The 16,225-nt window shown below is 43.7% G+C and overlaps 1 protein-coding gene across 1 annotated transcript in view; it reads right to left on the bottom strand.

The window, feature by feature from the left end:
• The window catches only part of ITGBL1 (integrin subunit beta like 1), a 204,924-nt gene that overhangs the window by 3,184 nt on the left and 185,515 nt on the right, over positions 1–16,225 (bottom strand). The window contains exon 9 of the mRNA XM_005668526.3: positions 7,118–7,264. Coding sequence (XP_005668583.2) covers positions 7,118–7,264 — 147 coding nt within the window. The remainder of the gene's footprint in view (positions 1–7,117; positions 7,265–16,225) is intronic.

Raw genomic sequence — 16,225 nt, 5'->3', positions numbered from 1 at the left:
AAAACACATGAAAGGACCTTTCCCGTCCTTCTATTGCCTTGGATGGTTATTCTTTTCAAACGTGTTTTCCTTTTAACAGAAGATGCTTATGTCTAAATTGTTCTGGTCCAAAAAAAAAAAAAAAAAAAAAAAACACCTTAAGAGATTGTAAATTGACAGAACCCTGTAAATCAGCTATAATGGGAACAAAAAATCATTATGTATAAAAAAAGAGAGAGATTGGGAAGTAGAAAAAGGCACTCTGACCTACTTAACAAAGTTCCAGACTTAGTAAGTTCAAAATATATTGGGAGGGGGCAGGAATCAATGATCAGTGGTGCCACGAAACACAGCGTTTGAAAAATGAGTTAACGAACCTAGTGAGTCAAGCGGCCGGAGAGAGGGATTTCCTTGTATCACGGAATCAGGAAAGGACCTGTATAAACGTATCTTGAGCATTAAACACTAGGCAGTATTTCATATCATGGAAACTGCTAGAACTAGCGAGGTGCTGAGCGCTGTGTTTGCATTCACTAAGTCCTCGTTTAACAACAGCATGATTTCATTGAGTCCTGACTTGCTTTCCTGAAGGTCTCAATTGATCTATCTGCACGCCCTCCAACAAAATCTGGCCAATCCCCAGTTCTGATGAGTGACAGACAGCCCGATGGTGGCTTATGAACCATGTGGGGTGGGGGGGGAGGGGGCGGGGCTTCCGGCTCCGTGAGGGACCGTGGCTCCTTTTGGTCTCATCCAGGTACAGTGCTGCCTTATTTTAGAAATTTATTTATCCAAGTTTTGACGACTTTCTCTCAAATTTCTAGGCATGGAAATGTTCACCAACCATTCATGTAGTAAATGGTTAGCAACAGATCTGCAAACAAAAAACGCCTGGGCTGTTTCATTGAAATTTCTTCAGAAAGTACCATATTTCGTGCTTTATTTCCATGAGTAATTATTGGAAGAATTTGGTTGTCTTCTGCTCTTTCTATAATAGTATCTCCTTTACATTCCAAAGTTATTTCTACAAAGCAGTGTAAGTAAATGACTCTATGTCCATGATATTCATGTAATGCCTACAATATTTTTTTATTTTGTCACAATTCACATTTCATTTTGTGTTTTTCTTATTTTTTAACTGAAGTATAGTTAATTTCAATGTTACATTAGTTCCAAGTGTACTGCAAAGTGATTCAGTTATACATTTATGTGTATATATTCTTTTCCAGATGCTCTTCCATTGTAGGTTGTTCCAAGATAGTGAGTATAGTTCCCTGGGCTAAACAGTATGTCTTTGTTGTTTAGCTCGTTTATATCTAGCAGTGTGTATCTGTTAATCCCAAACTCCCATCCTAATTTATCTCCCCACCCCCCAACTATCCCCTTTGGTACCCACAAATTTGTTTTCTATGTCTGAGTCTATTTCTGTTTTGTAAATAAGTTCCTTTGTATCATTTTTTTTTTTTTTAGATTTCACATATAAGTGACACCATATCTTTGTCTTTGTCTTACTTCACTTAATAGGATCATCTCTACATCCAACCATGTTGTTGCAAATGGCATTAGTTCATTCTTTTTTATGGCTGAGTAATATCCCATTGTTTACCTCTGCCACATCTCCTTTATCCACTCATCTGTCTATGGATATTTAGCTTCTTAAATTTACCCCTGGTCCTGCTACTCTTGCAATCCCTGCTCTTGCTTCTGGAATGCTTCGCTTCAGGCTATAGCAAAGTATTTTCCTAAAACTGGTAAGCTCAGCTAAAGTTAATATGAATAGACCATTTGGCAAGTAAATTCCAGTTCCGAAAGTCTACTAGTCACTGAAACACTTAGAGCGAAAAATGGGAACTGATTTTGGTATGTGCTGCGAAAAAGGAGCTTTTCTCGGTCAGCATTTTCCCCAGCTGTGTTGTTCTTTCCTGTTTGTCAATTTTCAGCGCATCTCCGAGGTAGCAAACTCTTCTGCTTGTGAAACTGGGACTAGCACAGCATGTCCTACTAACAGTGTGATGGTCTCCGGGACCTCTCATGGCAGCACCTTTGTTGTGGGGAGCTCCGGCTGTTTTCCTCAATATCAGGGGGTCAACTTGCTTGTTTCTAGAAAGGGAAAAACTTGGGCAGAGGAGTCTGTCAGACAGACACAGGCCTCAGGACTGCCAAGAAGTGGTCAAGGGTTGGCTCAGCGGGCCAGGCCCCACTCCCACGCATGAGAACCAGTCCAGCCAAAGGAAGCAGCTGGTCCATTGTGGCAGGATGTCTGGAGTAGTAAGTTCATGACCACAACATCACTGACCCATTTATTTTCTGTCTTAGTATAAGGACCCTAACCTGTGCTCTGATCTCCCTTCTGTGCTTCTTGCTGGCTTCCATTCCTGGGGAACCAGCCACGTTTTTCTCATTTTTCTTCAGAGCATCCTTACGACTTAAGAAAGGGACAGAAATGAAATTTTTCTGCCTTCAAAGATGAGACGTACAACAATTAACCTGAGATTTCAATCGGATTCAATCTACTCTTGTTGTCTACCTACCTGTGATGCCTTTCCCAGGAAAACGCAAACTAAACAAACCTTCCACACAGTTTCAAAAAATGAGTCATGTGCTTCTCAAAAAAAAAGGAGACCTAACCGGACAATCCTACTGGGTGAGGCAAACGGAACACCGAGCTAAGGCTAGGTTTTGAAGCACCAGCGCCACCTTTTCTCTTTTCTGGGGATGGAGAACAAGGCCAGTCAGGTGGAGGTGAGGATGGGTGATCAGGGTACCGTGGACTTAATTTGGATACCGTGGGACTCAACATGTACCATCATGAGAGTGTAGGGTGACACTGAATGACATGGAATACAACCATTGTCACACAACAGCCTCTTTAAGGATATGAAAGGGGGTGACCTAGATCCGGGTTGAAGTTAGCAGGGTAAGGGGGTTATTGTGTATGTTTGGATCCAAATGAATAAATCCCCAAACCAACAAACAGCCTATGAATTGAATCACGGATTCTGCAAAGGTAGCTAAGCTTAGGGGAGACTGGCTCTGAGTTCATCCCTGGTTATTCCCCAAACCACTGAGTGTCAGGGCGAGGCACCTTTCAGCTGCCCCATCAGTAGAGTCGGACTTTCCTTTTTTGTCCATCAAGCCTGACAAAATGCTGCAACCCAACATCCATGCAGGCAGTTTTCACTACTGTACTCATTACTCCATCTGTTCAAAGGGCACGACAATGTATCTTGTTTTAAATTTTTCTATGGAGTGATTTATTGTCTTGGCTATAAATTTGTAAAGAAATAAAACGCTATTTCTTCATCATCTCCTGAGGTGACGGCTTTATTCACAGCTCCTGGGAAGCGCCCATTTTTTGATCTTTGCTGGAACCGCTCAGCCGGCTCCTGGCTGCTAAGGGCTGTACCCTGGGGATCTCAGGCCCCCTGCTCATACCTGCCCCGTACTTCTCGGAGAAGGAAAAAGACTCTGATTTCCTTTGTGAGAACCGGGGAGAGTGGTTTTCATTTACAAATTTGAGGGGGAAAAAAATCCAGGAATTCTGGCCCGTCCATGAGACCCCATCCAGAAACACACAGCCCGGGATTAAATAACGCAGAATGGATTTCTCTCCTCTGCCACCCCATTGAAGCCCCTCCGGTCTGTTTCCTGAGCTGCTTTTCTTATGGTTCTTGGGGTGGGTGGTGGCCTCCCCGGGGACAGGAATAACTTCCGCATCCCCACCAAGCTCTGCAAGAGCACAGTTCCATGACCTCAGGTATAGCCTCTTTCTTCCTCTATAATCCAACATGGAAGCTTCCAGAATAGGGAGAAAGAAAGGTGCCCCCAGCCAGCTGCTGCCCAGCGTCACCCTAACACCAACCTCAAAATCATGCCGCCTCGAGGCAGCTTTCACATTTCCTTCTGAGTTTAAAACTCTCTACCTGTTGAAGGATCAACATAATTTAGACAAATAGGCTTACACCTCTTCCCTGATGCACAGATAGACGTCCACCACCCAAAACAAACAATTTGAAAATGCATTAACTAGAGAGAGTCCCTTGCTCTGATTTGTTTCATTCTGAGACAATGCCTTTGGGCCAATATTTAGTCAACCTGTTTTTGTTTTTGTTTTCTTTCACATTTTCTACATTTATGATGCCAAAATTGAGTATCTCTCCTCAGAATGCAATGACTTTAATGTGAATGTTTATTTTTTGAAGGAGATTCCATTTAGGCAGCGACAGTCATTCCCTTCCATGGCTCCACGTTTTCTCCCTGCACATGCAGTTGGACATGACCCAGCCACGACCTGCCTACAGCCACTGTTAATGATTTGATAGTGTGTCTGATAAATACATACTCACACACAACTGATGGTTTTTCAAATTACCAGACACAAACAAGCACACTGATGTTTCAACACAAATGGTGTCTTCATTCAGTGGAGTTTATATGAAAAGCTAGTATCCTTAGTCTGAGAATAATGCCATGATGGAAAACCAACTACCTAAATTTTGTGATACTGTGTTTGGACCTATGTTCAAAAAAAAAAAATTCCAATTCAGACTAAAAATTCCATTATCAGCACTTTTTTTTTTTTTTTTTTTTTAAATACACAGGGCACTCCATTCTGATCTGATCGTGTTTTTTCTCCTTTCCTGTTTCTTCCTTGCAGGTTAATTCCATCTCCTACCACCTTCCCTGTTTTCTGGATTATTCTCTCCCTCCTCAATTCCTTCCCTTTGTCTCTTCCTTTCAATCTCCCCTTCTTCCTTTGTGGTTCTCCCAATAGAGCTTGAACCCAAGGCCAACTGTTTCCAGGAGCTGAGGCCACCTGAGAACTGAACGGGTACACGATTTGTTTGGGACGTGGAATAAGATTGAACTGAACGGGAGAACAAACAGGGCACAACGTAATTGCTGTAACCTCATTTAGGCACCGCCTGATTGCTGTAACAGCCGTAAATTGAGAGTGTGACCCCCTCACCTGAGCAATGAAAACATGGGTCTCAGGCACAGAATTCCTGGAAACCAAGAGCATGGTTTTCTATTGAAATGATGATGTTTGTATCCATTTTCAGCCCTCCTCCTGGCTCCCCATGTGGTCACAGCACCCATCTGATTTTATCTTTGCAATTATGTCAGGAAGCCTCCTTGGACTGGCAGCACTGGCCTTGGGAAAGGGTGAAGCACCAGCCCCTGTGTGGGGGCACCTGCTTCTGGAATCTCTCCATCATTCCAGGAATTCCCTTTCTTCCCTGTGTCTTCCTCAGGAGGATACTTCTATGCGAATCCTGTCCCATGGCAGGTGTTTGAGGGTAAATGCAGCTCTGGCTGGAGCTGCTCCTTGTCTGTTTTGCAAGGAGGCCGGTGAGCTGAAGGGGAGAGCTGGGGAGCTCCCCGACATCCAGTTCTGCACAGGGCAGCTTCTGAACATTTAGGGGGAGTCCCTGTACTTCTAGAAGAGTCCCTGTACTTCTTCTTAGGTGTCTTCCCAGCCACTAGAAAACGTGACGGCCTTCTGGGTGGACCCACAGCCCCTGTGAGAGTGGGATTTTACAGTCTCTTGGAGAATTTACACAGAAACATCAACATCAAGAGATCTCAAATTCAATCTTTTTCTTTTTTTTTTTGGCTGCACCCAGGGCGTATGGAAGTTCCCAGGCCAGGGATCGAATCTGAGCTGTGGCTGTGACCTAGGCCACAGCTGCAGCCACTCCAGATCTTGAACACACTGAGCCAGGCTGGGGATTGAAAGTGCACCACCTCGGAGGCAATACTGGATCCTTTTTTTTCGTCTTTTTGCCTTTTTCTAGGGCCGTTCCTGCAGCATATGGAGGTTCCCAGGCTAAGGGTTTAATCGGAGCTGTAGCCACCGGCCTACGCCAGAGGCACAGCAACGTGGGATCCGAGCCGCGTCTGCAACCTACACCACAGCTCACAGCAATACCGGATCCTTAACCCACTGAGCAAGGCCAGGGATCGAACCCACAACCTCAGGGTTCCTAGTCGGATTCGTTAACCACTGCGCCATGATGGGAACTCCCAACGCTGGATCCTTAACCTGTGGTACCACAGGAGGAACACTTCAATCTATTAATTGCCATTCTTTCTCTACTCAGAAAAAAAAAAAATCTGCTCTTCTTCGTACGGGGGTGAGGGAGGGCCACAGGACATTAAAATTCTTTTTGACTTTGTTTCTGTGGTTGTTGTTTGACTGGAGTGGCGGCTCCTATTCAGTCAACTTGAAGATGCTAAGCACTTTGAAGACTTAACAAAAATTTTTAATATTAGGTGACATGCGTCTGGTTGGAAAAATTGGTCACCTACACACCAAAGACAACTATACCAGAGCTGAGACCCGTGCACCTCTTCCTTCCTTTTTTATGATATGAACTATTTTGTCTCCCTTTATAAGTCTTTCTCATCCCTAACCCTCCCCTCCTGCTGCTCACACACACACATCTACACACTTTAGCCTCTGAAATTCCTAGAGTGTATTTGTTGGCAATTTAGATCCCTTCTTGTGAGCCCTTCTTTGCAGTTCTGGACTGTGCTTTTGGATGGGTGAACCCAGCAATTAGCCTTTTGCCTTTTTTTTTCAGGACCACAGGTGCAGCATAGACGTGTGGAGGTTCCTGGGCTAGGGATCAGATAGAAACCGCAGCTGCTGGCCTGCACCACAGCCGCAGCAACGCAGGATCCCAGCCGTGCCTGTGACCTACACCACAGCTCAACAGATCCTTAACCCACTGAGCAGAACCAGGGATTGAACCTGCATCCTAATGGATACTAGTCGGGCTCGTTTCCGCTGAGCCATGACGGGAACTCTTCCTTTTGCCTTATTTGTTTGTTTATTCAGTGCCCAATATATCCTGCTGTTTTTCCTCTTTATATGATATCGCATTCTATTTCATTCAGCCGTGACCCTGCATACTGCGAGTGGCCAGGGATCTTTATGCATGAAACCTTCCTTCTGCATTTCATTTTCTTAGAGCCCGAATTTCACGTGGCCACTTTCAAGCTGAAAGCCCGGTCGTCGTGGCATGCGGGGTGCTTTCCCTTCAGCAGAGGGCCGTCTGGAATAGATGCTGCTGCTCCCAAACCATGTGTCAGACCAGGGAGCCCGGCCAAGCTCCCGCACAGAGATACTCACCCTTCCCCGAGCAAAGTGTGCCATCTGCTGATTCACACAGACCCTTGCTCTGCTCCTCCGTCATGTTACACTTCCGTGGGTGCTGGCAGAGCTTCCCGAACCATCCTCTCTCGCAAAGGCAGCGGCCGCAGGAACACGAGCCGTGGCCTGCGAAGCAATCACGGGGCGGGGTGAGAGGAGCAGCATCACAGTTGTGAAGAAAGAAAGACGTGAGCCACAGGCTCTCACTTCCTATCAAGCAAACACGCTTTCTCCCTGGCACAGTCAGTTTGGCACGTGATTGCTCAAGAGAACTACACCACAGAGTCCGAGCTTAACACACTCCTCTTGAAGTTGGCATGGCAGGTGGACTCCAGAGAGAAAGAAAGCTTGGAACAATTTAAGGTGGAATTTGACCATCCTTTCTGGAGACACAGTACGCCCCCCGCCCCCCACATTTGTGTTTTTATCAGGATGATGTCTTAATACTTTTCCTCACCCATGCACACCTGACACCCAGACCAATTTGCAGAGCTAGTCCAGTTACTTGGCAGGCCCCATGTATTGATTACTCTCCTATGTTTACAAATAAAACCAAAAGACTTACTTCCGTACAATGGCATCTGGTATTATATTACTTTATGCTTCTCTGCTTGCTAATAAGAACAGATGTGAGTGTAGGTAATGACGTCTCTATTGCATAAGGAGATAAAAGCAGCACAGGACGACTTAGATCATATCTCACACTTTTCCCCCTCTTTTGTTTCCATCATTAGCTCCCGGTTTGGGGATGTTTGTCTTCTGGCGCATATGCTACACACTGGCACATACATTTGTCTTGTCGTCGGCCACCAACACCTCATTAGATTGCATCATCTTCCATTTCAATTTCTCTTTTTCTAATCAACGTTTTATTCTTTTTCCTAAATGTGCATTACCTTACAGGCAGATCTCTCCACACAGAGCAAACAAAACAGCTATGTTTTTGGCAAGTTTTACTGACTATTATGAAGAGAGCATGTTGCTAGGCACCAGGGGATGCAAAATCAAACATGATGGGCATGGTGGTCCCTGCCCTACTGCCAGGGACATATAAAACTGTCATTCAGACTGATCAGCTCCTCTGGGTGTTTTGACACCATTCTTTTTTAAAAATAAATTTTATTGGACTTACAGTGTTGTGTGAGTTTCAGGTGTACAGCAAAGTGAATCAGCCATATGTAAACATTTATCTCCATCCTTTTTCAAGTCTTTCCCCATATAGGCTATCAGAGAGTATTGAATAGATTTCCCAGAGCTGTATGGGAGATCCTTGCTACCGACTGATTTTCTATACAGTGGTGTATGCATGCTAATCCCAAACTCCCAATCCATTCCTCCCCCCAACAGTTCCCCTTGGGTAACCATAAATTTGGTTTCAAAATCTTTGTGTCTGTTTCTGTTTCACGATAAGTTCTTTTGTATCATTTTTATTAGAATCCACATCCTAGTGATCTCATATGGTTTTTGTCTTTGACTTACTTCACTTGCTATGATAATCTCTAGGTCCGTCCATGTTGCTACAAACAGCATTATTTCATTCTTTTTAAAATTTGTCTCAAATCAGAGAACTCAACCATACAGGATCCAACCTTCACTCCAGTTTCTCTAATTTTAGTGTCCCCACATTTTCCATGTGTCATACTACCTGTATATTTCATTTTGGAAATTAAACGATAACTATCAATTTGAACCATTTAGGAGCCTTTTCTTAATTTCTATCTTTTTAAACCACTGCATCATAGGAAGATACACATTTTAATTCATGGGCATTTTCTTCTTAAAAAGTCTCTCCTGTATTTGTTTTCATGACAATGGACTTTCCTTATTCTTTCAAAACTCCTCTTTGGTCTATTTATCTCTCTACATTCTGTCTGACCTGATTAATGTAGATATTCCCCTGTCTATCCTTAATCACCTTCTTTAATCTCTCTACAACCTCTCTCTTGAAAAATTCCTCAAATCACGGGACTTCAGATAACCACAGTGATCCCAGGGCTGTATCTCCAGCCCGTCACCTCTCCTAGGCTCCACTCCTCCACATTTGTGTTCTACTAGCATCCACAACAACTACCTCTAGACCCTCATATGCCATTTTGTTTCCAACAGTTACTCTTCTGCATCACGCATTTCTTTTAACAGCACAACTCTCCTTCCAGTTAATCACATCAAACTGTTCTGGACCATACCTGAATCTCTCTTACTCCCCTCATCTAAAGAGTGACCAGATCATGTTGAAACCAACTCCAACATTTCCACTCCTTTCATCATAAGAAACCTTCTATCACATTTTTCTCCAATATTCTTGCTCTCAACTTCCCAGACCCCAACTCTACTCACATCACAGCCTTGAGACCTAGGACCACGTGATGCCCTAATGCTAATGGGATGAAGTTCACCTGCTTTAACCTTCCTTATGTTTTTGGTTCCTGAAATAGATTCCTAGATGCTTCTCTAACTTCTCTTCCTCCTCCTTGCATGTACTTCCTGACCTACTCATTGTTCCCTACATGGTTCCAATGTTTTTCTGACTTCATAACTTTGCTGGGAGAGGGGTCTACTCCTTCACGCAACATGACTAGATCCTGCTTCATTCTCAATGGTCAGGGAAAGTAACTACACCTTGGTGAAGATTTTTCTAATATCCCCAAGTGCAATCAATTTTATCCTCCTCTATATTTCCATGCTATCTATTGGGTAACTTTTTGCCTTCCACCTTACAATATGCACTTGTCTATCAAATAGACCCATTACTTGACTGAGAACCCTGACAGGAGGAATCACCTCCCATGCTTCACTGTAGGCTTGCGAGTGCCCAGCACTCTGCAAAAGACATTTGTAGAGTGAGGTTATTATTATTTTTACAAAATCTCCTTATTTTTTCCACAAATTCCAACTAAGAACCATAAACTGAATCCAGGATGTGTTTACAGGTCATCTAGTTAATATACTGTCATTCAAAGACAATGGACTGTTCCTAGAGGGCTTTGTTTTATTTCTATGTCCTGTAGAGTTCAATGAAATTAGCAAATCTGTGTAAGAGCTACACACTCAATGAATCATTATTAAACTGATTGTATCTTGGCTTCTCCAATAAAACAAAAGTCCACTTAATGTGAAGTCTACTCTAGAAGTTGGAAAAAAGTAAAAAAGTTAGCCACCTTTGGAGACAGATAATGTATGATACCAAAAAAAAAAAAAAAAAGAAAAAAAAAAAAGAAAGGAAGAGGGAGACGGAGGGAGGAAGGAAGGAAGGAAGGAAGAAAAAGAGAGAGCGTTTCTAGTACTAATCCCATCAAACCATGAACTTTTCAAAGGTTTGTGTTTCTTACTAACTATGGGTTAGTAAGAATTACCATCTTTGACGTAATTGGAACAATTTAATCTCCACTGCAGAGAAAAACATTCTGTCTTTGATTTAGGATATCACTAAGAATGACTAAATGACTCCTCACCACAAATAACTGAATATAAAATTTATATGCAAGGACATAGGAGATTATTTTTCATTTATTAGCTCATTTATCACATCCTTCCACAAAGTTAAGTTGGCATCGAGCCCAGATGATGGTCAAAATACATTGGTATTTAAGTATCATGTTTTGCCATTTACATGACTTCTTTTTACTTAAAAAATTTTAAGCTTTCAATAATATCTTCTTTATAAACTCTAATAATGTAGTCATCCATTCGAGAACTATTTATTGTACACTAGGCATCGTACCAGCTCCACTCTTATGGGCTTCTAGTCTCCTGGGAGAAGACAAGTCACAACAAGCAAACAAACCCACTTGAGCTATGGAAGAATTAAAGAGAGTGTCATTATATTCGGCAGAGAACACTATTACCTGGAGGAGTCAGAGCAAGGCTCTCTGACACCCAAGCCCTGAGAAGGAGCCAAATGGCCAATGCTCTGGAAAAGAAAAGGAGAAGTGTTAGAATAAGAAAGAGCTTGGCATATTACAGATACGTTACAAAGAAAAGGCTGATGTATTTGAAGAATAATGAGTGAGAAAGAATGGAATAAATAATGAAGTTGGAGAGGTAACCAGAATGAGAACACAGCCAATTATTTTTGATAAGGTGTTCAAATTTTATCCTAAGAGGAATGGGAAATCATAGTAGGCTCTTGTGCAGGAAAGTGATGCGCCATAATCTACAGTTTGCAAATGCATTGTGGCAACTGGATGAGAGAGATTAAGGCGCGTCAGGAGGTGAGTCCAAGGAAAGAGAAAGTATTTCAGGGTCCAAGTGAAAGGTGATGCAGGCTTCAAGCAGAGTGGTGGTTGTTCCAATGGAGAGAAGTGGTTGATCTACTTTGATGGTGGTGCCAATGGGACTTGCTGTTGGATTGTTTGTGGCAGGTGAGAGAAAGGACCAGTTCTCTGGCTCAAGAAATACTGTGAATAATGATGTTTCTTATTAGCTATGGAAGCTACAGGAGGGAGAGGTTGAAAGCAGAAAATCAGTTCTGTTTTGAACTTTAAGTGTCTAAGACACTCTTAACACAACCAAGGAGAGGTCAAGTAAGCAGTTGACACAAACCTGGTGTTTAGAGGTCAGGTTGGGGCCAGGCCTGTGTATGATGGAGTTTCCAAAAGCATTTAAAGCTTTGGAAGTGAATGAGCCTACCTAGAGAGAAATAAGTCTTGGGGAACTCCAATATTTAGAGTAGGGTAGTGGGAAGAAGCTAACCAAGTAGAAACATCTAGTAAAGAAGGAGAAAAATAAGATGACTGTGTTGTCTTGTAAGGTGACAAGGAGAGTGTTCCATAAAGGATGCCTACTGAGTGCAATGTTCCCTGCAAACTGGAATTCTTTTTAAAAAAGACCATAAAGACCCTAAGAGCAGTGTCGGTCAACTTTTGCCAGACCAACCTCCTCTGTTGCCTCTTAGGCCTACATGTGGAACACCCAGGGCTGGCTGAAGTTGGGGAGAAGCATCTATATAGAGCATCCAGTGAGAACAACAGCTCTGCTTGGTATAGAATCTACAGTGGGAAAAAAAAAGAATCTACAGTGATACTACCTTTGATAATACCTATATAATGGACCATTCTAGAATGAACTTATAGAGAGAACCCGCCTAATAAACCATTTGAAATATACTACCTCTGCCTTTACCTGACTTCTCACGTCTTCATACAGGTGAGCAGTTCTCCATTGGATTTTCATTTCCATTCATCCTCTCCCAGATCTGGTACCCACTGCCCTCCCCTTCGAGGGTGGTTTTTCTTCCTATTCCCTTCCCTCCCCCCAACAAGATATTCACTAAGAATGCTCTGTGGTTACAGTGTGACTCTTTCAATTTATTAAAGTTCAATAACATTTAGAATTCAGTTTCTCAGTTGCACTAGTCACATTGCAAGTGTTCAGCGGCTCGACGTGGCGAACGGTTACCATGCTGAATAAGGCAGCCCTCGAACGTCCCCACTGTCTTTAACGTTCTATTGAACAGGTGCTGCTGCAGATGATGACCTACTCCCATGACTTCATCGGCTCCGAGACACACTTCCTTAATACGCTTCGATAATGGTTCTCAATTAAGACACTCACCCACAAATGGATCTAATTGCATCAGATACTACAAACCGGCCAGCCCAACATTTTTTCCCCTTGTTAAAATACTAGGCAAACCCTTTTTTTTTTTCAAGGAGGTGATGATATGTTCTTCTGGAAGATATCTGACTGCCCAGGCTCCTTTGACCCAGAGGTACCACTAGGACTTGGCACTAATAAATGAGATGTAAGAGACAATCTCTTGGTGAGGTTTCCAGGAAAGCTATTGTCTTCCAAAAAAAAATGGGATAGACTCAGCTAGCATATGTCCTTTGACCTTTCCCTCTGTTCTATCCTTTCCTCTTTCTTCTTTCCTGGAAGAAGGACACATCTGGAGCTTCTCTATGAAGGTGACAATAGAAGTCATACTTGAAGGGCAGAGCAGGAGTGATGAGAGAAGGTGTGTGGGACACTGATGGCTCTCGGGGAGTCACCTTACCATCCAGCCAGCCCTGAAGTGACAACCTACAGGTTTATTTGTGTCAATTACCTGCAGCTGGATGCAGTACTAAATGGTTGTGTAGTCAGGCCATTCAGGATGGCTGTTCTCCTGCTCTCTGCACGTCTCCTGCTTGACCAGGCTCTGCTTCACTCACATGACTATGCAACCCACTTACTAACAGAGCTTAATTAGTACCTGCCTATGTGCTTGTCCCTTGCCCTAGCCTCTGGTTTCCCTGGTAACTGATGGGCCAACTTTACATCGATCTCCCCTATAAACAATAACTTCCTTCTCCCCCAAAGAGCAAAAGCTGCCACCATGTCCTATCTCCGTCTGCTGTAAATGGTGGGATGTCACTCCCGGCCCTTTAGCAGCAGACTTGTAAGGTCCTCTATCCAATAAACCACTGACGTCTCTGTCACTGTCTCCGGGCTCCTTCTTCAGTCTCAAAGCTGAGCAACCACAAGGCCCGCAGGCCTGCAGAGTGCACCCCAACACCTTCCAAACTCAGGAAAGAGGTCTGTGATGTTAAGATGTCACCCGGAGACAATCACGCTGCTCCCCACGTTGTCCAGCTAAGGCTTGGCCGGAGTGGGTGGTCTGCCCCTCCTGCCGTGGGAAATGCAGTGGTGCCTGCGGGTCACTGCACACAGACTCTCAGGCTGCCTGATCTTCAAACTGCAGCTACAAACCAGAGAAGTCCCTGAAGAAATGGGAACTGATTGTGTAATTAGGAGGTGGCTCTTCATTTTCCCTCCTTGTTTCTTTAATTGGACTCATGGGCTCATTCCAGGAGCACAGAGGAAAAAGGAAAAGCCGTCCAGTTCTTATTCTCATCCTGGGTGTATGGGCTCCAGGAGGGAAGTCTCTGGCTAAGCTTTAGTTTAAACCAATTAAACACACATGAGCCAACATGTGGATATATTTTCTTTATGAAATCTTAAAATCAAGCACGATTAAAAAAACGAATATATCTCAGGGACTAATACTCTAGGCAAAAGGTGTTTTTTCAGTAGTGATATCTGATAAAAAAAAAATTCCAAGAGTTTCCGTGGTGGCACAATGGTGACTAGGAACCATGAGGTTGCGGGTTCGATCCCCAGCGGGTTAAGGATCCGGTGTTGCCGTGAGCTGTGGTGTAGGTCGCAGATGTAGCTTGGATCTGGCATTGCTGTGGCTGTGGTGTAAGCCAGCAGCTATAGCTCTGATTAGACCCCTAGCCTGGGAACCTCCATATGCCCTAAAAAGAAAAAAGAAAAATGCCATGCATTTACAGTTCACATGAAATTTTCATTTTGGAGTTCCCACTGTGGCTCAGCTATAACAAACCCAACTAGTATGCATGAGGATGTGGGTTCAAGCCCTGGCCTCACTCAGTGGGTTAAGGATCAGTGTTTCCATGAGCTGTGATATTGGTCACAGACGTGGCTCAATCCAACATTGCTGTGGCTGCAGCACAGAATGGCAGCTGCAGCTCCAATTCAACCCCTACCCTGGGAACTTCCATCTGCCCCAGGAGTGGCCCTAAAAAATAAAAAAGTTTTAAAAGTTTATTTGTATTAATTTCTGTTTCTGCCATGCCTGTGGCATGAAGAAGTTCCATGCACCTGCAGGTACAGTTGCTCGTTTACCCAGCCTGCCAGAATGGGTTTAGTCATCTTCAGGGTTATTGCTGGGAAGGTAGACAGACATCATTGGCTATTCGTTCTCCCATAGCCCCTGATTAGGTAGGTTTATAGATATTTTTGGTTTACTTATCCCTTGTTTGCTAAAATGCTCAGGGAGTCCCTGCTTTGGAGTCAGGGACCCGCGTTTTGGTCTCTGGTCACACGTTAGCACCTGGCCTTCTGGTCCTTCCCTCCAGGTGAAAGGCCACAGACACCGTGGCTCCATGTCCGGTGATGAACTGAGAAAATCGCCCAAATTAGTGATATCAGTTTTGTTCCCTGGAGCGACACAGAGGGATGATGCTGGTGAGTTTCCCACCATACCTAGTATGAGTTTCCTTCCCCACCCACTGCCACATGATGTGGGGGGAAGGCTAAATGCTCTGCACCAAGCTGCCATTCCTTCCTCAAGGCACAGAACTGCTGATTCCTAGGATGCCAACTTCCTTCCAAAACAGTCTACAGTCGGTGCGTCAGATGTGTTGTTCTGCCCAGTTTCGGAGATGGACAGGTCAGTCTTTTATGCCCACCGCACACAGAGGGCATTCATGGAATGCCCACGTGGACATTTCATTCTTCGGTCTCGATCTTCCCATAAAGCCAATAGGTGGGCGTTAGGACCCTTACTGTCCCCATGAGTGGGCAAGGCAGAGAGGCCAATAATTTGAGAGGGGGTGTGGGGGGAGAGTTGAATTATATGCATGAGCATTGTACAGACTTGAAGAAAAGAGATACCAGAACACGTAGAGGCAAATGTCATGATGCTCTAATGAAAGTATTACTGCACGGAAGAAGTAGAAAATAATTTCAAAAGGCTTCCTGCCTTTGAGAGAAGACTTGGAAGGAGGGATGATGAGAGAATGGAAAGACGACAGGGAGTTATTCAGAAGGAGAAACAAAGATGAGGACTAGCAGGTGAGGGACAAAGAACAACGTCATGACACAAATTTCTCCATCTCTTTATTGTTTGTTTTTGCTTGTTTGTTTTCAGTTCTGTCCACTTCTGGCCTTTTTTCCCTTCTTTTTTTTTTTTAATTGAAGTATAGTTGGCCTATAATGTGTTCATTTCTGCTGTATAGCAGACTGATTCAGTTATATATATGTGTGTATATATATGCATGTGTATTCTTTTTCACATTTTTCCGTTAGGTTTGCATATAGGATATCGAATACGTCCCGGTGCTATGGAGTAGGACCTTGTTGTCCATCTCTGCCCCCCTCTGGGAAGAAAGCACTCTTTTTTCAATGAACAAAAACAACTAATACAACAAAAACACAGTCTCCACCCTCCACCTGCTCAAACCAGAACCTTGGGACTCCCCCTGCATTCTTCCCTGGCCCTCACGCGTGTCATTCAATCAGGAACAGCTATAAATGTGAGCTTTACTCCCAGGACAGGGTGAAGGGGGCATGCTTCTCAGG

The sequence above is a fragment of the Sus scrofa genome, chromosome 11, assembly GCF_000003025.6.
Source record: "Sus scrofa isolate TJ Tabasco breed Duroc chromosome 11, Sscrofa11.1, whole genome shotgun sequence".
NCBI lineage: Eukaryota > Metazoa > Chordata > Mammalia > Artiodactyla > Suidae > Sus > Sus scrofa.
Note: the sequence above shows the minus strand (reverse complement) of the source record. Positions and strands in the feature narration are given on the sequence as shown.